The 25,308-nt window shown below is 38.3% G+C and overlaps 1 protein-coding gene across 2 annotated transcripts in view; it reads left to right on the top strand.

Annotated features, from left to right (window-relative positions):
* Positions 1–25,308, top strand: part of ADGRA3 (adhesion G protein-coupled receptor A3) — a 123,672-nt gene that overhangs the window by 56,831 nt on the left and 41,533 nt on the right. For both annotated transcript variants that reach the window (XM_057309566.1, XM_026514509.3), the window contains exons 5-10: positions 3,062–3,133; positions 5,399–5,559; positions 7,694–7,907; positions 12,146–12,310; positions 15,064–15,265; positions 16,171–16,326. In XM_057309566.1, the coding sequence (XP_057165549.1) occupies positions 3,062–3,133; positions 5,399–5,559; positions 7,694–7,907; positions 12,146–12,310; positions 15,064–15,265; positions 16,171–16,326 (970 nt within the window). The remainder of the gene's footprint in view (positions 1–3,061; positions 3,134–5,398; positions 5,560–7,693; positions 7,908–12,145; positions 12,311–15,063; positions 15,266–16,170; positions 16,327–25,308) is intronic.

Below are 25,308 nucleotides of genomic sequence, written 5' to 3'. Positions count from 1 at the left end.
ATACCTTTAATATTTTTCTATCAGAAAAAATTGGTGAGTGAGGGTGCCTGGGTGGCTCAGTTGGTTAAGTGTCTGCCTTCAACTAAGGTCATGATCCTGGGGTCCTGGGATCGAACCCCCCCCCCCCCCCCCCCCCGGGTCTGGCTCAGTGCGGAACCTGCTTCTCCCTCTCCCTTTGCCCCTCCCCCTGCTTGTGCGCTCTCTTGAATAAATAAAGTTAAAAAAAAAGAATCAGTGAGTGATATTTATAAGAACTTCCTTTATGCAATCAAACACTTACTGATGTCATTAAGTATTAAAACCACATAGAGATTTGAAGGAAAGTTAAACCTCCCTTCTATCACTTCATACGAATCACTGTGAGGTAGCATTACTCACTATCTGGTGTACTATTTTCAGATTTTCTGTTGCCCCTACAAAAGTACAGGCATACATACCGGGCTTTATTTTATTTATTTATTTATTTATTTATTTATTTATTTATTTATTTATTTATTTTAAAAAAGATTTATTTATTTATTTGACAGAGAGAGAGAGCGAGCCAGCAAGAGAGGGAACACAAGCAGAGGGAGTGGGAGAGGAAGAAGCAGGCTCCCAGCGTAGGAGCCTGATATGGGGCTCGATCCCAGGACGCCAGGATCACGCCCTGAGCCGAAGGCAGACACTTAACGAGTGAGCCACCCAGGCGCCCCCATACTGGGCTTTAAGTATGTGCTGTACTCAGCAATTTACTTAAAAAAGTTACCGGCATGTCATTAATATCTTTTCAAGAGGGTACATGTTGATACAGTTCGTGTTTGTTAATAATTACAGAATATCCCAAGTATAGAACTGATTATAATTCAGTCAGTTACTCTTCTGTTGAAGGAGATTCCATTTGATTGCATTTTCCCCTCCTTTAACAAATTGGCCCTGGTAAACATCCCTTGTATATACGAAGGTGATGCATCGTACATATTTAACTTACAGGGATTCACATGTATCTGTTAAGCAAAAACTAAGCAAATAAAGAAAAATGAAGATATTAAGAACCACAGCGTAAAGGGGTGGGAGTGGAGATGCTATTCTCTTCAGGGAGCTGATAGGACATGGGAGCAATGACTTTGCTGGTTGTCATTCTCGGTTCCCCTTTACTTTTCTGTGTAAGTATCTCAGAGCTGGAGTGTGATTCTAGTGTTTTAAAATGTGTCTAAATTTTTATGGTCCCCAAACCAAAGCCGGTTACTCTGATGTTTAGCCAGCCTGTTCCAACACTGAGGGAAAAATTGGTTTGTGTTGGGATTTTACTGAGAGGATGGCATGTCTCACTGCAATGTGATTCCTTTCTCTGTGATTTTTAAGAGGAAAAAGCTAATACTATCTAATGATTAGAATGAAATTACCTAATAATTAGAATCTAATGATCCCTGGAAGATGCCATTATTTTGAGTATACTTAAATCCTGTGTTTGTATGACAGAGTTTTATTTCCAGCTTAACTGTTACGGAATCTTGCAAACTTGTAAAAGAAAAACATCATAGAGACAGTTGTGTGGGGCATCTCCATGTACCCTTCCCCCAGTTTCGACACTTAGCAACTTCATAGGCAGCCTGTGTTAGTCCTTATCTCCATCTCTGTCTTCCTGCCTACATTATTTTAAGCAAATCTGAGTAATCATGTAATTCCACATAGGGATAGCTTCATGAAAGTACTGTTTGTTCTAATTGCATCTTGATTACTTTTAAAAAATGTAACAGCGATTTACACTTCCATCAGCAATAACCCTTTCAAAATCTACATTCAGTATCCCCTCTGATAGGACAAAAAAGAGAAGGGCATCTCCTTCATTGTTCTTTCAATTGACAGATATCCTTTTTTTGTTTGCCTAAGTTCCCAGGCAGTTTTCCTGTGAAGATCAGAATCCTTTTATCCAGACTTTTTCTACCAAAAATTGTACGCTGCATTTAAAAGCCAATCCAGGGATGTTTTTCCTGAATTTCATTGTATATTAATTTGTGAAGGATTGGCGTATGTGTAATTCTGAGTCTTCCCATCCAGGAGAAACTGCTGCAGAATCCATCTGTTGACTGTCACTTTCTCCTACACGGGAGGGATTCAGCCCAGACTCCAGAGGAGAGGCAGACCTCTTCCTAGGTCTCAGGACATCTTCCTTGAGAATTCTGGGTTTAAGTTGTATCTATTCTTGGTACCACACCAGGCACAGAACAGAGCTTGTGGTGGTTAGACCATCCTGCCATCTTCCCAGAGTCCTCATTCCTGTTGTAGTATTAGAACCTTCCTGAAGGTGGAGCCTATATCCTGAATAGTCAGCCGCAACTATTGAGCACCTACTGTGTACCCCAGCTTGTTACTAGCTGCCAGGGGTACCCTGGTAAATAAGACCCACAAGTCCCTCTGCTCTTGGAGCTTAGGGTCGGTCAAGTGTGGGATCATTATGGGTATAACAAACCACCTCAAATTGTAGCATAGGGTGTTCTGGGTTTAATTCATATAAAACTCTGCAAGGGTTTAGATTTTTATTAAAGTCATCTGATACAACGGGAAATGAGATAGGTTAAGTATTTGCCCAAGACCAACACTGAATTACATCCCTCTAAACCCTGGACTCATAGCACTCTGTTGACATTTTGCTCAGTTCCTGTGGGTTGTTTCTGCTGATCAATTCTGGTCATCCCTGTCCTTTTCTTGTTTTTAAATTTCTGTTTTCTTAAATGATGCCAAGTTAACACACGAAGAGTAATTCACTTATAATGAGAGCGTCACTGAAGTTCTGGCTCGGTGAGGTGGCTTTCCGGTTCACCTGGTATTTGGTAGAAAATCCTTATCTGATAGTAATAACTTAAAAATAATTTTATTACTTTATGTAGGTTGAAAACAAATTTTTTCATCCTTGGATAAAATATTTACTAGTTGTTCCCTTTTTATAAGATTTAAAACAACTTTCATAAATTCTTTATAACCTTATTCAGTGATTATAGGACACATTAGGAAATTGTATAAATTGATATATAATTATGTATATTTTTAAAATGAAATTATTTCCTTTTTTTTTTTTTTCTAGAAACCTTTCAGGGAATTTGTTTTCTTCATTATCTCAAGGAACTTTTGATTATCTTGGCTCATTACGGTCTTTGTAAGTAAGAAATTTTTTTTTCTTGTTTTGATAAATATATCTTGGTTTTTAAAAATTAAAAATAGTTATTAAATTGTTTAAGAGACTTCATGGGGAAAATCTGATGATTTTACAAAAGCTAGACCCTCACTCGAGAGCATGCATTCTCATTGAAAAACATACTGTAAACCCAAATAATGTGTTTCAGACTGGGACGACCATTTTCTCCTTAGAATACCATAGCTCTCTATCTTTAGAGTAAATAAGTTGGCACTTCATTCTCTTTCACTTGACTTTCAAGTTAGAAAATATTTTACTGTTTGACCAGTTGAATCCTCAAAGTATAAAATATTCCTCCCTATGAAGAATCTATAGTTAAGAATATTTTATGTTTTGGGGATTAAAAACCCTTTCCCCAAACTGAATTCACAACTTATTACTGACGTTGCAAGGAATGTTTGTATAGAATGCTTGCTTTATGAAATCAATGCAAGATCATATTGGCACAGTTCTCTGTAGCTTTAGAATTGGCGGATTTTTTTTTTTTTCCTCCCTGAACAGTTTTGTTAATTGAGATTGTACGGGAGGTCCTTTTGACAGTAATGGTATTTCCAGCTAAACCATAATATATTCAAACTATAAGGTATACTAATTTGTATTGGAAAAACAATTAAGTATAATGCTTTTTAAATTTTTATTGTGTATAATTTGTGGGATTGACTTTTTCCAAGGAAAAAATGTCTTCTTCTCTAGCAGATGCTGTTCGGTGTTTGCGGACTTCTTTCCTACCATCCCTCCCACTCCCCACCCTTTCTGTGCTCTCCTTGATTTTCTAGACCTACCATTTATAGTTTTCAGTGAGATGTAGCTAATACTTAGGCATTCATCTGGCTCCTAGCATTATGGCGGACCCATGTACACGCTTCTGGAGCCGTGTTGGATTAAACTCTGGTCTTTTTGTTGCCATTACTGTTTTTTAGTGAAAACATCTCTTTTTGGCGTATTTAGTGGGCTCAAGTCAGCCATTTTTGTGACGTTAAGAAGATAAAGAAGACTACAAAGAATAATCTGGCTTTTGAGACCCTGGGTAGCAGGAATATAGAAAGTATTTTCATCCAAAAACTGGGTAAAATGGCCAGTGTTTTTTACCCGATAGTGCTGGAAACTGACCAGAAGGTGGTGCTTAGGAGTTAGAAGTCAGTCCAGTCATCCTATGTTGTTTTTTTTTTTTTAATTTACTTTCTCTTTGTTTGTCTCATCCCAACTCCCACCCCCTGCCCTTTTTTTTTTTTTTTTGCCAGAACTAATAAGGTGAAGCACTGTCTCTGTTAGGAGCACACGTTATGTTCGCTCTTTGCACTTTTATTTGTATAGAGCATGTTACATTCTGTATTGGTCGTATTTGTTTTGTTCCACTATTATAGAATGTCCTCCGGGTTGACAGGGGACAGTATCTGTATTTATTGTTATTAGCTGGACTTAGCATACCCTGCAGCACATAAATAGCACTTTGTAAAACCAAGTATTCGACAAATTATTGTGCTTTTATCCAAGCTATATCTATTATCCTCTGTTTCTTATACCCAGGCGCCAAATTGTAAAACTTCTTGCCTCATATAAAAATAATTCTGTATTTTCTTTCATATCAAGTATGAAGTATTCTTCTGTTTTCGGTTGGTTGAGTCTGTGCCCCTTAAGTGTGTAAGTATCTTGGTATCACATGGTGTCTCCGTGGTGACACGGAGAAGTGTCAGAGTCTCCACTCTTGATAAACGTAGACTCTAGTCAGATAGAATAGAGCCATGGTGAACGGTCACATATTCCTTTATGTTGCTGAAATTAACAGTTTATAGGCATTTAAGGCAAGAACGTGGCAATGATGTTGGAACACTTGGGGAATTGTCAGGGGCCAGCATTGGTGCCACCATGCTTAATGAATGAACGGGTAGAAATTCCATAGACACAAAAGATGGGAGATTTGGTATTCCAGACCCTGGGATTCAGGAGCTTGTTGCATAGACGAGGGATGACCTAGAGATTTGCGTTCGCCTACCAGCTCTGATCTAAAGCAGGTAGTCCCTGAATTAGCAGGGAGGCATGCTGGGGTCGGCCCTTCCGCCTGTCTTCTCACTGGAAAGGAGAAGAGAACCAGTTGGTGTTGTGTGCCAAAGGCCGCTGACAGTGAGCCAAGGTGTGCTTGTCACCCAAAGCAGAAGCCAATGTAAAGCAAACACGCAATTTAATTTTATTCACCGTACTCACTAGTTTGTATTTTGTATGCTACAGAGAATTTCAGACTGAATATCTTCTGTGTGATTGTAACATACTGTGGATGCATCGCTGGGTGAAGGAGAGAAACATCACCGTCCGTGACACGCGGTGTGTTTACCCCAAGTCTCTTCAGGCCCAGCCAGTCACGGGGGTGAAGCAGGAGTTGCTGACATGCGGTAAGGGAGAAGGAAACGCAGGGGAAGTGTTCGCCATATTTTACTTGCTACTCTCTTTTTCTTGACTATCTGTAAAATTCTCTTTATACCGGGCTGGAATTGATTACAACCATTAATCTTCACGGATCTGATAATACATATTTAGTTTATGCGAACAGTTAAGTCAGCTGGATAAAAAATCGTTTTTTGAATTGGTGTTTAAGGTTCTTGGGTTCCGAACAGCTTTCTTTATGAAAAACATTTTCAGAGAATAGCGTGGATCTTCGGATTTTCCATCAGTTGGCAAACCAGGAATTTGTTGATAGTAAAAAAAAAAACCCCAAAACTGAGGATGCAATCATTATTTGTTGGTGGGAGTGTAAATTAATAGAGGCTTTTTGAAACAGAGTTTGGCAGAGTGTATCAGTGTTCTTAAAAATTTGATGCAGTTTGATCCGGTAATTCTACATGAGGGTTTAAATCCTAGGAGATGGTCAGCATTGTATGTTAGTATTTAAGTATAAGCATATCTTCGATTCTCAAAAATAGGGGATTGGTTGAATGACTTCTGACCCATCCGTTTGTAATATGCAGCTATTGAAAATCATGATTTTGAGTAGTATCTGAAGACTTGAGGGAAATAAAATACATTTATTAAATGAAAAAGAAAAACCACATAAACCAAAAACAGTCCTTAAAATGATCAAGGGAGAGTCCAGTTTAGTCTTTGTATCTGGAAATAAGCAGTTCTGTACTTTTTTACATTTTCTCTTTATTATTATTATTGTTATAGTTTCACAAGTAAAGTATGCTATTGGATGAAAATTAAGATTTGTGAAAAGAAACAACATATGCGTGTATCGAATCATCACGATGTACACTTAAAATATCTTACGATTTTGAATGGGGGAGGGGAGAATAAAAGAAACAAATATCTTATAATTTTATTTGTCCGTTATACCTCAGTAAAGCTGGAAGAGAAAAGAAACTAAAAGAAGTAAACCGAACAAAGCCCATGTTTCATTCTTATCACTCAAAGGTAGCTGTTGTCCAAGATAACTAGTATATTTTCTTCATCTTTTTCCTGTACTTTTACCAAAGTGTCATTATAACTCTAATGATATTTTGTAACTTTTTAAAACCTGGGATAACATAAGCCCATTTCCTCCTCATACCAAATAGATGCGTACCAATCCATGATACAGATGTTGTTGTTATATCTCTTTAGGTTGTTAATAATTTCTCCATAAATAATTGCAAGGATTGATTTCTTTGTGTGCATGTTTGCATGTGTGCTATTATTCTTTAGAACAGACTGCTGCTAAAAGCAGTGGACCATGGGCTAAATATCTAAAGGCCTTGAATGCGCCCATGGTGTTTGTCTGTATTTTTGCACATATATTTAGGATTCCTCCCTTTTATTTGTATGACTGGAAGGAAGCATATCAGCTTTTTAACAGTGATGATGATAACATATGGGATCTTAAAGATTTTCCTTTCCCTTTGCTTTAAGTGTTCTGAAATTTCTCAGTGACTATGCATTACTTATATAAGCAGAAACCAGTGATTTAATCAAAGGTAATACTGTCTCCTGAATGTATTCTAAAATTATATATATATGTCAGTATTTACTTATCACAGTTCCATTCTCCAGGTTTAAGTATCATTTTACAATGTGTTGTTTTTTTAGTAATTGCTTAGATACGACCAAAAAGGAACAACTTTAAATGTCAGAACTGATTATGAAATGGTTTCATTTCAATTTTACTAATTTTGTTTTCATCTAGGACCCATTTATCTCAGTAGGAGCCTTGTTGGTGCTAGCATTAAAATGCTGGTTACTGAGGAAAATTTGTTTCTCCATTTAAAAAAAAATTTAATTAGAATTTCTATAATTTTTTTTAAAGATTTTATTTATTAGAGAAAGAGAGAGAGAGCAGGGGGGAGGGGCAGAGGGAGAGAGAAAGAAGCAGACTTCCCGCTGAGCAGGGAGCCTGCCATGGGGCTCGATCCCAGGACCCTGGGATCATGACCTGAGCCGAAGGCAGATGCTTAACCGACTGAGCCACCCAGGCTACCCCTCTATACCTTTGACTTCGAGAATGTGGATATCGTATTGTATTTGTTTACTGAGTCCTTGTTTTATGGCCTGTAGATCCGCCCCTGGAATTACCATCTTTCTACATGACTCCGTCTCATCGTCAAGTTGTGTTTGAAGGAGACAGCCTTCCCTTCCAGTGCATGGCTTCCTATATTGATCAGGACATGCAGGTGTTGTGGTATCAGGATGGACGGATAGTTGAAACTGATGAATCACAAGGTATCTTTGTTGAAAAGAACATGATTCACAACTGCTCGTTGATTGCAAGGTAAACTTTTTTAGATGAGGAATTGTCTCTGTGGATTTTATGTATTTCAGCATTGTCCTGTTTTGTTAGAATTTAAATTAATATTTTATCTTCCTGCATTTAAAAATGCAAACCTTTGGTTTTCCTTTTCCTGATTGTTACTCATCTCCAGAAGTTGAATAGCTACCTTTTCCATCCATTTGTGATGAAAAAAAGCATGGGATTAAGGGAAACACTGTTAAACATTTTGTTTAAAGTTTTAGGAGGAAAAATGTAAACTTTTAATGCCAAACTTAATTTCCTACCATTTACTGCTGCTAAACTCAGATTTTCACTTTTAGCACTCACCTAATTTTCACTCTCTTGGTTAATGCTACATTTTAAGATACTTCCTTTCTCTACTCCACTAGTGTAAAAGAATATAACACCTGTCTTGTTAACCCCATGCCTGGTATGATCACCAAAATCATTAATTCAAATGAACTTTATAAAGTGTAAAAAACAAAGTAAAAATATATGTATTACCATCACTTTATATTTTGTTTTGGTAAAATCTTAATCTGTAGGCATTGAATTTCCTTTTTCTTCTCTCTGTTTCTGTGTCTCTGTCTTTTTTCCTTCCTACCAATTTCTTAAAGACAGAACTCACCTTGAATATTTAATATTAATATTTAATAATATTCTGTAGTTTCCTCACTCTGCCAGTGCGTCTTAGGGTAATATCATTGCAGATTCACAGAATTGCCATTAAAAAAAAAAAATCTATGTTTATATCTATCTAGAAAATAAAGGCCCTCTGAGTTGAGAATCATGTCTGGGAATTTTGGGGGTAGAATATTCTATTTTATAATTTCTGTTTCTCTCCTGAGATTCCCTGTCTTATTTATTAGAAGCATATTTTCCTTCGTGTCTTCTAACATATTTATAGTAGATGCTTTTAAATCCTTGCCTGCTATTTGCATCATCTGGGTCATCTTGGGATCATCACCACTGACTACTTTGCTTTTGTATATATTTTATATTTTCCAATTTAAAAAAATATTGTTTATGTGTCTAGTAATGTTGGATTCTATCCTGGACAGTATGAATGATTCACTATGGAGAAGCTGGCCAAATACAGCCTATGGGCCACATTTGGCCTGATGGGCCTAGGGGATAAGAATATTTTTTACATTTGTAAATGGTTACATTTCAAATGGTTATGTAAGTACCGATATAATATCTTCGATGTTGCTTCTTGGCCAGAAAAACCTCAAATAATTACTGTGTGGCCTTTAAAGAAAACCACTTTTTGCAAATCCCTGACTCTGGATTCTCTTCCATTTGCTTGAAGTTAGCTGGTTTTTGTTCCCTCAAGCAGTTAGTTTGGCTAAACTCAAACTCCTAGTTCGGTCTTTTCTGTGAAGGCAGCAGCTGAAATCTGCTTGGTGTCTTCCCTGTGGGGACCAGGGCCAGTTAGAGATCCGCGTCGATTTTACATGTAGAAGTTTGGGTTTTCAGGCGGGTTCCTTTCTACCTCTGTGCTCTGATCTTTCAACAAGTAAGACTGTGAACTTCTGTTTGAGTAGGGCCTATCTTTGCGCAAAAGCCGCTGAAAACCATTTCCTGGTCTTACTCCCAGTGCTGATCCTTTCTGTGGTTTCTGCTTGTTCTTGGATCACTGGCCATGTGTTCAGATAGTTGTCATTTTGTAGTTTGTCCAGAGCTTTTATAAATAGTACTGAACTATAGGGAGAGTAGTTTCATGGAAGCTGGTCTGCTGTTATTCCTTTATTAGGGGATAAGATTGTTAGAAACAGTTTATTAGGTCCCAGTGAGAAAACTCTTAGTTGTTACCTTACTTGTATTGTGGTGATCATTTCATAAGTGTATACATGTGTTAAAACTCCTTAAGATGTGTGCTTTAAGCAGTTTATTATATGAACAGATAATAATTGACATATGATACAACAGTAAAGCTTTAAAAATATAGAGAACCCTGGAGCACCTGGGTGGCTCAGTCAGTTAAGTTGTCCAACTCTTGATTTAGGCTCAGGTCATTATCTCAGGGTCCTGAGATTGAGTGCCACATCAGACTCCATGCTGGGCGTGGAGCCTGCTTAAGATTCTTTCTCTCCCTTTCTCTCTGTCTCTTGCCCTCCCCGCCACCTGCTTGTGCTCATGCTCTCTCTCTCTCTCTCTAATTTAGAACTCTTAAATTTTGCAACTGTAAAGTAATTAGATTGGCTTTATAAATTTATTTCTATAAGTCATACTTTAAATTCTTTATAGCAGTACAAAAAATGAATTCTGAGGTTAGCATCCTAATAGTTTTTTTTGGGTGGGGACACACTTGACTCCTGTGAAAATCTTTCATATGAAGACTGAAGTCCTTTACCCAGAATTTGCCTCCATATAATAAAGAAGTTGCAGAAAAAGGAACTATGGTTATTGAATTGGTTAACCTGAGATGTTGTTGATTCTGCATTGGTTTCCTTATGTCATCGAGCCTTCATTAGTAAGAATCAGAGTTTGTAGTTTTCCTCAAAGATGATATTGAAGCTGCCTCTTCCTCCTTAAATCTCTGAACACCCTGCTTTGAGGATTCCCGAAAATTGTATTCTGATCATTGGTTTCAGACATTGAAGGTATTGCTAAAGGTCATCTTTAAAAACATGTTGGCAAAGTATATTAGGACCTTAGCTCCCACTGGGTGTGCCAGTGTGCCCTGGGACATCACTGTGAGTTCACGTACAGAGCCGCTGTGGGGTATTTTAAGTTTTGGAAGAAGCATGGTAATGCTTGACGTTTGTTGGGACAGTTAGGTGTCATTCGATTGCGCTGTGTTCCTTTGCTGGTACCGTACTTGAGGGTGCTGAGTTCTTGGGGATTATGACGGTGCAGAGCAAGTGCTGTGTGAAAGTCATTGTGGAACGTGAAATAAGGGTCTCCCTGTCTGTTCTGTATCTGACATTAGTTTAATTTTGGAGTGCTCAACAGACAAACACAACCCATCAGGAAGCTGGGTTATTTAAGAATGAAATATTTGTCTCAAATTGATGTGCGTTATTTTTTCAAATGACTGTGAAGTTAGTAGGACATAGCTACGCAGTTCTGGGATTTAATTAGTAATTGGACCATTGGAACTATTTCTTTTGGGTTCGGGGCTCTGTGAAACAGTTTTCTGGGCAGTGAAGGTGCTGTGAACCAGGAAAGTTTGGGAACCTGTGGATTTGAGAATGATTGCTTATTTTGGAATCAGGTTATTTAAATTTAGTGTAAAATACTTTTTGTGTCACTTTATCTTGACTATATTTATTACAGCATATTGGTTTATTCACTGACTTAATTAACAAAGATGATAAACATTTTCTTTGATTCAAAGTAACAGTGCCTCAGAGTCTTTATTAGAATATATGATGTTGTGTAGCCATTAATGATTTAAGAGGCTGGAAAAATGTGTCTTAACTTCAAGGCATAACTTTGTAAATTAATTAAAATGATATATCCTTTGTGTCTAATTATCTCTTCTTTTTCTATTTACATAAACGCATAGCATGGTGGGTCATGTGGTGGGGAGAAAGGTTAATTGAAGGTTCTGACATTTGCTCTTTAATTAATAGGCTTTATATTAGAGAATTATGAGTTCATCTTGAAAATTGAATTTAGTGACAGCTATTTAGAAATACAGCTGTTTTGTAAATTGAAGTATACCTTTACATGGAAAACTCCTTTTGTGGAAGCATTAATTGGTAATTTGTTAAATCTTTGTGGAGACTTAATGAGTTCCTCCACGAAATATTTTACCTTAAATATTTTATTAACTATTCTCTTCATAATATTAATCGCCTTCCTTCATGCTTGAATATTTCCCTCCGAATCAGTGAAAAGGTAGATGTAACTTGGAAACGTCTCCATTAGCTTTGCTGAAGGACGTGCTGGGACGTTTCTGTCTTTGCATTTGCTGTCCCCCCTCCTGGCTGCGTCCTCCTGTCCTCTTTCTGGCAGAAGCGTGAGGCATGATGTACCCCTGCATTTCGTTCATACTTCGGGCATCGCTCTTCCCATAGTGTTTTAAGTAGCTCTTCACCTGCTTGTCTTGACTTGCTGCTGAAGTACTAAAACAGACAGGTCATTTTTCAAATTCGTTTGTATCTAGCAAGTGCTTTGCCCACACTGTGCATTCAGACGTACTTGCTAAATGAAAGATACAAGTCTGGGTTGTCTCCCTTTTTTGTCTGACCATTTTTTCTCTCTCTTTCAAATCTTTCTCCATGCAGTGCCCTAACCATTTCTAATATTCAGGCTGGATCAACTGGAAATTGGGGCTGTCACGTCCAGACTAAACGCGGGAACAATACGAGAACCGTCGATATCGTGGTATTAGAAAGCTCTGCGCAGTACTGTCCTCCCGAGAGAGTGGTAAACAATAAAGGGGACTTCAGGTCAGTGACATGGAGAGTGCTGGGCAAATGATTTGCCCACATCCATTTTTATTCTTAAAGGCTTTGCATAATTGGTCTACTATCCTCGAGAAGAGAATTCGAGAAATACCTATGTATTCACGTATATATCCTTATATATCTAAGGACTGCCCTTCAGAACAGTAATGTCAGAGTCATGTATGAAGATCAAGAAGAAAAGGTGCCTGGACTTTATCTCAGATATGTTGATTTAACAGTCTCTGCAGGCAGAGTGTTTCGTGTTTAACGGTTTGTTGTAAAAGTTAAGGAACACTACTTTAGGGGAACATTCTGGAAATTCTACTAAAATTGCAGAATTCAGAAAGGCTAATGGTGTGTCCTGTTTTTTTTAAGGGCTTTTTTATGGATGAGCTTTGGAAGGTTTAAGATACTTTTAATTCTTGGCAGTTAAGCAGACATGATAATTAGGAGAAAGCCATGTTCATTATCCTCCCCAATTTGGTTCTAAGGAAGAAGGACTTTGGGAAATGAAAGCTTTTGGATGGCCTGAAACTTTGGGTACCATTGGTGTTGGACTCTTTGCGTTGAGATAAGCAGAATGAGTGAAATATTACAGTTTTTTTAAGTAGAAAATGTAGACTTTGTGAGAGGTAACAACTTTTGCCTTAGACTCGCCTTACTTTCAAGGTTGTTTAAAAAACATCTTTAAGTATATTACTTATTTAATTTTTTTTATGTTCAGGATTTTAATAATGACTTTATAGTTGGTGTAAATGAAGGGAAATATGTTGCTCTTTAAAGCAGCATAAAGTTTGTTGAATACCTAGTTTGTACTGCCTGTGATTGGTACTCCTACTGCCCAAGTTTTAAAGACTAAGAAAACCCTCTGGTATTAATCTTTTAAATCCAAGGTGAATGATTTCACTCATATGTGGAATTTAAGAAACAAAACAGAGGGGCATAGGGGAAGGGAGGGAAAAATAAAACAAGACGAAATCAGAGAGGGAGACAAACCAGAGGAGACTCTTAATCATAGGAAACAAACTGAAGGTTGCTGGAGGGGAGGCGGGGTGGAGGGATTGAGACCTGGGTGATGGACATTAAGGAGGGCACATGATGTAACGAGCATTGGGTGTTACATAAGACTGATGAATCACTGAACTCTACTGAAACTAATAATATACTTTATGTTAATGAACTGAATTTAAATAAATTTTAAAGAATAAGTAAATAAATAAAAAAAATAAATCCAAGGTGATGAAGCAGTAGCAACATCTTTAGCTTAGCTTAGTTCTTCACTGCTTTTTTTAAAAAACCATCTTTTGTCCTTTAAAAAAAAAAATTCTCCCTGACCCAAGTATATGGAAATTAGCATTTATTATTGCCCATGGATAAGTTATTTATGTAGATGAACTGTTAATAGATAATATTTATACTGTATACTTTAAAACAAAATAGATAACATTTGTGAATTTTCTTATATTCTGCATCTTTTATTAAGTAATCACAATGTTTTCCATTTATGGTAGATTTTCTATTTTTGCTCATAATTTGACTATTTTACATTTTTAAAAATAGAAGAAGGATCTGATTATTTGACTGATTAATGAATTAGCTTTTGACACTCCTTAGTATATTATGCAGTTGAACTCTCCCTGCATTAATAAGATTTAGTTTAGTGTTGCTTGATCTGTTTATGCAGATTTTGGTAGTGAATTATATTTTGGTATGACTGCTATTCTAATTTATCAGTTCCTATGTTATAGGTCAACTGTAACTTTTATTAAATATATTGAATTCATTCCCAGTTTTGGAGAAATGGAGCTCAAATGACAAAGATTTCTCCCAACTTCCAGTGACAGATTTATGTAGTCACTTGCACAGGGGGTACCTTCTCCCAGATAAATTCAGTTGGATTCTGTGTTGGAGGTCTGCTAGAGCGCCGCCAAGTGCAGAAATTTGCCAGGAAGACTCACAGGACTCAGCATGTCATTGTAGTCACAGCTAAGATAAACTATAGTGATAGAGTAAGACATGTAGCTGGGTAACAAGGAGAAAGACATAGGTGCGTTCTGGAGAGATCCAAGTGCAGGCTTCCTTCTATTCCTCTTGCAGCCAGGGAAGGGCAGCAACCTCTATACGGTGTTGCTGCCCAGGGAAGCCCATTGGAGACTCAGTATCCAGAGTTCTTACTGCTGGTCGTGTAGGCACCCTCTGTCTAGCGTGTACCAAAATTTCAGACTCCCAGGAAGAAAGCGAGTTTCAGCATAAACTGTACTGCTTGTCCCAACAGTCCAGGCTTGGTGAACAGCCCTTACCAGTTAACTGTTCATGGGAGAATCCCCCCGAGTCCCGAATTCCTAGGTGCCACTGAAGGGCCAGGATGGCAGGCAGGCCTTGCTAAGGACAGCAGTTCTGCACCTGCTGCAGTGACTTGTCTGTACATCTGGGAACGCCGTTTCTGTGCCAGCTGTTGAACTGTCTTTTTTTTTTTTTTTAACTTGGTGTAAGACCGTTTTCCTGTGTGTTTATAGCAACATTGAGAACATCTGAAGAAAATACCCTATGGTATTAAAATAAATGTGGCTGATAGTTTAAAACAGCTCAGCCCATGCTAACCTTTGAATTTTTTTCTTAACTGTTTATTCTGAAAGGAATCTGTTTCTTGATTTTTCTCTGTGCTTATCCATGACCTGTCCTAATCCTCGATGTGCCTCCACTGTTATTTGCGGCCACATAGGTTTTCTTATCCCGTCTTGTCTTCCTCTGTCTAGATGGCCTAGAACGTTAGCAGGCATCACCGCCTACCTGCAGTGCTCTCGGAATTCGCACGGCAGTGGAATCTACCCCGGAAACCCACAGGATGAGAGGAAGGCTTGGCGCAGATGTGATCGGGGCGGCTTCTGGGCAGATGATGATTATTCTCGCTGCCAGTACGCGAACGATGTCACTAGGGTGCTCTATATGTTTAATCAGGTGACTGCAAAGTCTTCTCATTTGCTCACGTTAATGTGTTTTAGTTGAAATACCAGGTGTGTGTGTGTGTGTGTGTGTGTGTGTGTTTTAAATACTAGTAAAGCATAAGGATCTGGTGTTTGTATTCAGTTGATGTGTCTTCGGCATCAGGCCAGGTCACCTGCCCCAGTATTCAGTGCCCTCCGTGGTGTCCATTTTCCTTTCCGGTCGCTGCCTTTGTTTGAATATCTTTATCATCTGTATCCACTGGACCAAATCCCACCCCTCCTTCAAATCCATCTGGGAAGCCGCCTCTTGGGCTCCTTTTAGAATCCCTTTGTCACGAGTGATCCCTTGTCACACCTGTATTCCTCAGGCGCCTTTTCTTGTCTGTGCTCCTATGCCTCGGTGTTAAACCTGACCGGATTATAAGCAGCTGGAAGATGGTTTCTGTGTTACACGTTTTCCTGTGCTCCTTGGTACCTATTACAGCTGGTGCCGAGTTGTGTTTAAGTCAGTAAATAAGCAAACGTAGACCATTCCTGGCAGTGCATGGCAGGATAGATAAATGCTTCCTCCTCCCCCGCGTAGGGGCTCCAGGGGAGTTATCGATCCCTCCCAGTTGGAATACTCAGGAAAGGCTTTACTAAGCGATTGGCATTGAGTATGTGTAGAATTCGGATAAGTAGAGAGGGAGAGGTGGTGCAGCGTGTTTACCAGATGTGTTTTCTGTATTCTTATATTTCAAAGTTAAAAAAAAAATTCCTTCAGGTTAGTTACCATTATGGTTCCAGTCTCCTCAGGTTTGAAAAAGCGTTTTAAGAAGGTCCTGGTGATAAATGAAAAAAGAGTGAATTCATTTTCATGTTTCGAAATGCAAGACACAATGTCAAAATTCGTTGATCATTTTTGCCTTTTTAATACAGATGCCTCTCAATCTTACTAATGCTGTGGCCACAGCCCGACAGTTACTGGCTTACACCGTGGAAGCCGCCAATTTTTCTGACAAGATGGATGTTATATTTGTGGCTGAAATGATAGAAAAATTTGGAAGATTTACCAAAGAGGAAAAGTCCAAAGAGGTATTTCTCTGGTTCACCTTGGTAGCACACAGCGTGTCAACATCCGTTCACGTGGTAGAGCTGAATCTCTATTTTTAAAGCCTATTCATGTTTGCTATCTTTTAATTAAATGTGCTTTTTAATTTCCAGAATTGTCGTGGAGAAATTTATGCTCCATTTATTATACTCATCTGTTGTGGGAAGGAATAGAGGTCAATAATCAGTTCTTATAAACTGAGGTATCATGATAGAGCCGAGCCAGCCTGTGAGAGAGCAACACTGTGGGTTGGCTACAGCTGCTTCTTTCGGGCATTCTGGAATTTCTCTTCTCCACACAGCCATGTGTTCATCTTCTCTTGTGCACGCATGCGCTCTCTCTCTCTCCCAGTTTTTTTGAGGAATACTTGACATTCAACACCGTGTAAGTTTAAGGTGTATAGCATGATAGTTTGGTTTACAAATATCGTGAGATGATCACTGCAGTAAGTCAGGCTAACATCCATCTTTCCATATAGATCCAATAAAAAGAAAAGAAATGAAAAGGGAAGAGAAAGGAAAACAAATTTCTTTGTGTGATGGGGACTGTTAGGATTTACTCTAACAACTTTCCTATATACTCACACAACCGTGTTAGCTGGGTCGCCATTTCTACTTTATATCCCCAGTACTTACGTTGTGTCTGGAAATTTGCTCCTTCTGACCACCTTCCTCGTCTTTCCCCTCCCCCCACCCTCTGCCCCTGGTAGACGCAAGTTTGTTCTTGTTCTGTGAGGTTTCTTTTTGCCCACCTGTAAGTGAGATCAGACAGAATTTGTCTTTGTCTGATTTACCTCACTTAGCATAATGGCTTCAAGGTCCCTCCATGTTGGAACAAGTGATAGGATTTCCTCTTTTTTTTTTTTTTTATGGCTGAATAGTATTCCTGTGTGTGTGTGTGCGTGCGCACGTGCATGTGTATATCATAATTTCTTTCCTTTCTTCCATCGATGGATACTTAGGTTGTGTCCATGTCTTGGCTATTATAAATAATGCTGCTATAAATATGGGGATGCAGGTATGTTTCAAGTTAGGGTCTTCATTTCCTTTGGATATATTTCCAGAAGTGGAATTTTGGGATCATGTGGTAGTTCTATTTTTAATTTTTTTAGGGTCCTCCATATTGTTTTGCATAGTGGTTATACAAATTTACATTTCTACCAAGTGCACAAAGGGTCCCCTTTCTTCATATTTTTGCCAGTATTTTCTCGTCTTTTTGGTGATAGCCATTCTACCAAGTGTGAGGTGGTGCCTCATTGTGCTTTTAATTTGTATTTCCCTGATGACTAGTGATGTTGAAGACCTTTTCACATACCTGTTGGCCTTTCATATATGTTCTTTGGAGACATATCTTCAGGTCCTTTGCCCATTTTTTAATTGTGGTTTTGCTTTTTGGCTATTGAGTTATATAAGTTCTTTATATATTTTGCATACTAACCCCTTACCAGATGAATGGTTTGCACTGTCTTTTCTCCGTTGAGTATTCTTGGCTCCCTTGTCAAATATTGTCTTCTGCTACCTTTGAGCTCAGTTTGCTCTTCTCTTTCTAGATCCTAAAGGCATAGAATTAGGTTATTTGGCCTCTTCCTTTTTCTAAAATAGGTGTTTATTGTTGTGAACTTTGCTTTTAGAACTGCTTTTGCTGGATCTCACAAGTTTTGGTATGTTGTATCTCCATTTTTGTTTGCGTCAAGGACCTTTTTTAAAAAATTTTTTTTTTTAAGATTTTATTTTTAAGTAATCTACGCTAAGTTTGGGCTCGAATTTACAACCCGAAGATCAAGAGTCACATGCTCTACCAACTGAGCCAGCCAGCCATGTGCTCCTCAGGAGCCCTTTTTAATTTCCTTTAATTTCTTCTTTGATCCATTGGTTATTGAGTAGAGTATTGTTTAATTTCCATGTGTTTGTGAGTGAATTTTCTAGTTTCCCTCTTGCTACTGATTTCTAGTTTCATGCCATTGTGGGCAGAAAAGATGATCTCGGTCTCCTTGAATTTGTTAAGACTTGTTTTGTGGCCTAACGTATGGTCCATTCTAGGAAATGTACTGTGTGTGCTTGAGAAGAATGTGTATTCTGCTGTTGTTGGGTAGAATGCTCTGTGTATGTCTGTTAGGCCCGTTTCATCATAGTGTTGTTCAGATCCACTGTTTCCTTTTGATTCTCTGGCTAATCTATCTGTTATTGAGAGTGGGATGTCAAAGATGGCAGCTACTATTGTTATACTGTTCGTCTCTCCTTTTAGTTCTGTTTTTGCTTTGTGTATTTACATGTGCCAGTGTTGGGTGATGAACATTTACAGTTGTTAATCTTTTTACATTGACCTCTTTACCATTGTATAGTGATCTCTGGTTTTTTTTGTTTTTTTGTTTTTTACCACTTTTAAAGTCCATTTTGTCCAATACAAATATAGCTACCCTCTTTGGTTTTTTTTGGTTTTGGTTACCATTTGCTTGAAATGTCTTTTTCCATCCTTTCATGCTCAGTCTAGGTGTGTTTTTAAGGCTAAAGTAAGTCTATAAGCAGCAATATTGTTAGATCTTGTTTTTTGTGTTTTTTTTTTTAAGTTATTGGGTTTTTGTTTGTTTGTTTTTATCTTTTGAAGCAGTCTGTGTCTTTTAATTGGAGAATATCATTTTCTTACATTTAAAGTAATTATTGATTGATAGTCCTTACTAAGGACTTTTGTAATTTTGTTCATTGTATTCTGGTTGTTTTGTCGATCCATTATTCTCTGATTCTTATCCTGCTTTTTTGTTTTTTGATGTCTTTTGGTATCAGTATGTTTTGACTTGTTTTCTTTTGTGTAATTAGTACAGGATTTTTCTGTGTCGTTGCCATGTGGCTTACATAAAATATCTTAAAACTTACAACACGTATTTTAAACTGATAACAATTTTAGTAGAGTTTGTAAACTTTACACTTTTCCTTCTCCTCTTCGTCACGTTTTAGGTTACTGCTGTTATTATTTATACAATGTAAAAAACATGTGGGCGCGCCTGGCTGGCCCAGTCTGTAGAGCATGTGACTTTTGATCTTGGATTATGGGTTGGAGCCCTGTGTGTGGCATAGAGTTTACATAAAAAAAATGTAAAAAAAAGTACCATGTAAATTGTAACAGATTATTGTCATTACGGTTGTTTTAAGTACACTCTTAACTTTTAAACTAGAGTTTTAAGTGAATTATACACCACTGTTGTCATATTGCAGAAGATAATATGCCTATATATTTACCATTACCAGTGAGATTTGCATTACCTTTTTATGTTTTTACGATGTTAGTGCTCTTTTACTTCTACTCCAAGAACATCCATTAGCATTTCTTGTAAGGCAGATCTGGTGGTAATGAACTCACTCAGCTTTTGTTGGTTTGGGAAGGTCCTTCTTTGTTTCTGAAGGACACGTTTTCTGGTTGTAGAATTCCTGGTTGACAGTTATTTTTTGTCAGTATTTTGAACATGTCATCCTCTTCTCTCCTTGATTGAAATGTTTCTTTTGAGAAATCTACCAAGAATCTTATGGGGTCTCCCTTGTATGTAACTTGCCTCTTTTCTCTTACTGCTCTTAAATTATTTGTCTTTGACTTTTTAATTGTAATGTTTCTCAGCGTAGTCCTATTCAGGGTCAACCTTTTTAGGGTCTTTTGGGCCTCATGGATCTGGGTGTCCATTTCTCTTCTCAGGTTTGGAGAGTTTTCAGCTATTTTTGCTTTAAATATATTTTCTGTTCTTTTCTCTTTCTTTTCTCCTTTTGGAATTCCCATAGTGTGAATATTTTGCTTAGTTTTGTTTTGTTGTCCCATTGTGTCCCATAACCCCTGTAGACTTTTTTCATTCTGTTTCATTTCCTTTTTGCTCTTCTGACTCTAACATCTAATGTCCTATCCTCTCTAGTTGTTGATTCTTTTTTCTGCATGGTCGAGTCTACTTTTGAAACTCTGTTAAATTCTTCAGTTATTATATTTTTCAACTCCAAGATTTCTGTTTGTTTTTGAATGGCTGCTGTTTCCTTGTCAGACTTATTGTTTTGTTCATGCATTGTTTCTCCAGTTTTGTGTAGTTATCTCTGTTTTCTTGTAGCTTACTAAACTTCCTTAACAGGATTATTCTACATTCTTTGTCTGACAGGTCATGGATTCTCCATTATTTTAGAGTTAGTTATTGGAACTTTATTAGTTTCCTTTGGTGGTGTCACAATTATGTGACTTTCCATGATCCTTGATTCCTTATGTTGGTATCTGTGCATTTGAGTAATGGGGCTCCTCTCCTAGCCTTCACAGGTTTGTTTTTTCACCAGTCACCTCTGTTTGGGTTTCTGGGTGTGTCTACAGGTAGTGTCCTTGGGCAGGTAGGACCTGCTATTACCATCTATTTGTGGGCAAGGGAACTTGTTAGAGCTCTGAGGATGGGCATGGGGGCTTGTGCCCCTGGCTGAGAACTGCTGGCTTGGTTCTCTGCTCCAGGTGAGGCTCTGGGATGGGCTTTGTGTTTTTCTGAATTCTCTGTCAGACTTACTAGATACGGTTGGGGTTGGAGACCTTGTTCAGGAGTAAATGGGGCTGTGGGTTAGCTCCTGTGCCTTGGCAGGACAGCCATCCCTAATGTGAGCTTTAGTCACCCAGACCTTATATTGAATGGCTTCATTTCTTTTGTAATGTCCTGGAAAATGAAACCACTTTTTAGGAACTTTTTGAAATTCCAAATGATTGTAATATGCAAATTAGGAAAATTTAGTGACTTTGAAAATGAATATATTTTAACAGGACCATGTTCTTAAAACTATGATATCCTTTAGGTGAAAACATTGACAACCACCATTTTAAGAATGAATGAGCAGAAAATAATGTTTTGAGTCAGATTTTTGATGCAGATTAATGTATTCTTAAACTGTAAGTTTCAAGCTACCTGAGAATTTGATAGATAACTGTTTCTTATGTGATAGAGTCACTTAAGCAAAAATGGATTTTAGAGATAGACCAAATCTAGATCAAGCCATGAACAGAAGCCCAAACACAAATAAATGATTTGTCTGAGTGTCTATATAGCAAGGTTAGAGCAGGACTGAACACGGAGCTCAAGAGTCCTGTGTGTGTAATCCAGAGGCTTTCTGCTGTATCATGCTTACTTTCTGATAGTGTTGCCCTGTCGTGATATTCTGGAAGAACTCAGCATACAGCTGTGGGGGAAACACTGGAGTGAACAAAGTCTAATATATTTCTTTATGTAGGACATCTCAGATTCGTTAGTAATGTTCACAGGTAAATACTATGCCTTGTTTTTCTAAATCATTTAAACCAAGGAATTTTTTTTTTTGGTGGACTATTAATAGCTTGCATTTTGGTGATAAGTTTGGGGACTTGGAGCTATAGCCCCAGTACCCTAGGTGCTTTCTTTAATAGGATGTAGTTACTAAAGGACGGAAAATAGTTACATGTCTTTACATGGGACCCAGGTCAACGGGACCACTTGATAATGAGATAACATTCAGTTGCTATCTGAACTTCAGACCGCAGTTTTCTCAAGAACGGTCTTGGTGCTTGGCTGTCTCTCTGGGCCACAGCCTGCTTCCGGTGGCAGATTTTCCCAGCGGTGGGAGAAGCCGCCTGGATTCCGGCTCTGTGGTAGTGCTGCTGTCCATTATGCAGTATAATCACAGGTTAGCTGCCACATGATTAGACGTTATGCGTGGAAGTGGGATGGTTTGAGTCACTCGAATAATTGGAATATCATCTGGAATGTGGACGTGGAAAAATAGTTTGCCATCCTATAATGCCAATGTATTCCCACGCTGCGCTGTTTGGACGTGAGGTAGCTTTGCAGCTTTGTGCATCTCCCAGCTAGTGAAGAGCAGGGTGGTGCCCACAAGTGTACATCTCACCGTGTTTACTACTGTGTGCGGGCAGTGGGCCGCTATTTTGGTGTGCGCTCAGGTAGAAGCATCTTGTTGAGGACTGGAGGTAGAGCTCGTTTCATGAGTTATTCACATTGGGCCCTTTATTTTTAAAACGAGAATGATATTTGCCCTTCTTAACATTCTCATCTCAGAAGCTAAGAAGGAGGTCCTTTAAAAAAAAATTGCTGGAGTGCTTTAATTATCTAACTAAAAATGTAGTGTGGAGGAGGTTGCTGTCCCTTGCATGGTGACATAGGAGGTAAAGTTTGAATTAACTTTGGAAACAAATGATGGCAAAGTATTAAGCATTAATAGGAGAAACAGAGGGAAAATATTCAAGATTGCATAATTGAAGTACAAATGTAATGTTATCACGTGGTGCAGTGACAGACATCCTATCAGATTCTTGGGAAAGTTAAAGTAATAGGCCATCGCTTTCACCATTTATTAGAATAGTAAAAAGAAATCATGGGGTTTAAGGGCTTCATTTTATGTTAATTACCATGAAATCATTCCAGGGTATCCTAAAATGCGTACGGCTTAGTTGGACAAGTAATTAAATTGATTTTTTGCAATATGTCCAAAAAGTGACTCTGCTATGAGTAATTCATACGCACAATGTTGTGAGGCAACTGCTTTTTACCCTGTGATTGGTGTTATTTAGTGGGGTCTTTTAAAAACTGCTGAAGGTTGTCTGTCAGGCAATTTCAGTGTCTGCTCCATATTTACCATGGTGATCTCTCTTAGCAAAACAATATATATGCGTTTGAGAAGATGAGAATAGATCTAAAGAGCAGACTTGGTTATGCACCCTCTTGCTGTAGTTTGTAAATCTCTGAGTGAGGCCTGAGCCTTAGTGCGAGTTGACCACAAAGTTCACTTGGCACATTTTTATGTAGAGTTTTCAAAATGTAAACTTCTTCACGTACTTATCTTAAAACATAATCACTTCTGTATTAACAGTTATGTTTTCTTTTGTTTTTCAGTAGCGCTAATTTTTTTTTTTTCCCCTTGATTTTGTCAGACTTTTCTGTATTGTTAAGCTGGTCTGAGATCCCGCACACCTGGCTTTGTTATCCTTTCTAGAACACGGTTTCTAAAGCTTGAGTGTGTATCCGAATCCCCTGGAATGTTTGTTAAACGGATTGGTGGGCCCGCATCCTGAGTTTCTTTGTTTTGTTTTTTTTTTTTTAATTTTTTTTATTATATTATGTTAGTCACCATACAGTACATCCCCGCATCCTGAGTTTCTGATTCAGTGTGTCTGCGGAGAGGTCTGAGAATTTGCATTTAGACTGAGGTGATACTGGGTGCATGATTTTGCACCGGCTTCGAGAACCACCGTAGTAACTTTGCTTTCAATCCCTGACCTGCTTCTTAAAAAAAGTATTCTTTGGGCTTAACTTCCTAAATACTTTTCAGAAACTGTTTTTAAAAAAAGATTTTATTTGAAAGAGAGCCAGAGAGGGAAAGAAAGCACAGAGGGAGGGGGAGAAGCAGACTCCCCGCTGGGCAGGAAGCCTGATGCAAGACTTGATCCCAGGACCCTGAGATCATGATCTGAGCTGAAGGCAGACAGATATTTAACCAAGTGAATCACTCAGGTGCCCCAGAAACTTTTTTTATTGGAAAATTCCAGAAAGGTAGGAAAAAGAGTATTATCATTAATATCTACGTCTTACCTTTCACCAGGCTTGAAATCTTGTTTTATCTGTCCACTTCCTTTGTCCCCATTCCCTCCACTCTCTTCTCTCTCTCTATTTTTTTCCTTTCTCTTTTTCTTTCTTTCTTCTTTCTTTCTTGTTTTCCTTTTTCAGTGCAGGAACATTTGATAGCAAATTCCAGATGTCTTATTTCATCCATGATTTTCCTGAAATATCAGAAGCTTTAAAATAGAACCATGATACTGTTATTATGTCACTCAAATGAGCTCTGATTCCTTAATATCATCAAATATCCAGTCCTTGTTCAATTTTCCTTGATTATGGTTTTTAAAAATGTGCACTTTGATTCACATAATTTTGCAGTTGGTTATATGGGATTTTCTAGACAGATGTCACCAGTAAATAACACTTGGTATATTTGTTCCTATTTAAATTGTATCCTTTTTTTTTTCTTATTTTTCTTTTTTCTGGTTATACATTAGTGAGACCCTCTAGAACAATATTGATTAATGTTGATAAGAAGTCTTAATGGGAATAATCGAATGTATCCTTATTAAATGTGATGTTTGTTTGCTTCTGTCTAGTGTCTGGGGGGCAATACAAGGTAAGGGGTTCGCTTTGAAATTAGTTCTCAGCTTGAGGTTTTTCAGACCTCAGAAATAATGTGATGTCTGACCTTAGTCCTATGTGAAGATCAGCTGTGTTTACAAATTGTCAGGGAAGAGATTTTTCACCTCCTACCTTGTGAAACTGTCTTGACCTTGGCATGTTTGCTTGCTGGTTCGCACTGACCCTGGAGGTATCCCCTTTTTGTTGTCAGCTCAATGCAGTAACCTCCTTGTAGAGCTGCGTTGGTGGGGCCCCGGGCCCTGCCTGGAAGGCAGATCACAGGTCATGGCTGTCAGAGTTCAACCTCAGGACTCCTTGGATTCCTATTGCTGTTTTGCTCTTGGCCTCTGGAGCAGTCTTTATGTTCTGACTGGTCAGTGGTGCAGTTTTTCCTCTCACTTCTTTTCACTTAGCATTTTTCACGTGTAGCAGAAGAATCATCCTGAGTACCTAGTTCTCCGTGCTCCCAGAAAGGGAGATGCACATAGGTGTCTTTAATCAGAAAAAACAAAATCTGCTTCCCTCAGGAGAATTGAAGGACTCTCTGGAGTTAAGCTCTTCCATTCATTGTGAGGGTCTGGCTGAGGGTGCAGGGGACCGCCCCCCAAATTCTGCCTCTCTGGAGTAGTGTTCCTCATATGTCCCAAGAATTTATCACGAAAGTGGCTTTGTTGACCTGGAGGAGATGTTTTCCTTCCTCCCTTCCTTCCTTTTAGGTTTATCTATTTATTTGAGACAGAGAGAGAGCAAGAGAGAATCTCAAGCAGACTCCTGGCTAAGTGCAGAGCCCGATGTGGGGCTC

Source organism: Ursus arctos, unplaced genomic scaffold (assembly GCF_023065955.2).
Source record: "Ursus arctos isolate Adak ecotype North America unplaced genomic scaffold, UrsArc2.0 scaffold_9, whole genome shotgun sequence".
In the NCBI taxonomy this organism is placed as follows: domain Eukaryota; kingdom Metazoa; phylum Chordata; class Mammalia; order Carnivora; family Ursidae; genus Ursus; species Ursus arctos.
This window is presented reverse-complemented; position numbering and strand designations above follow the sequence as displayed.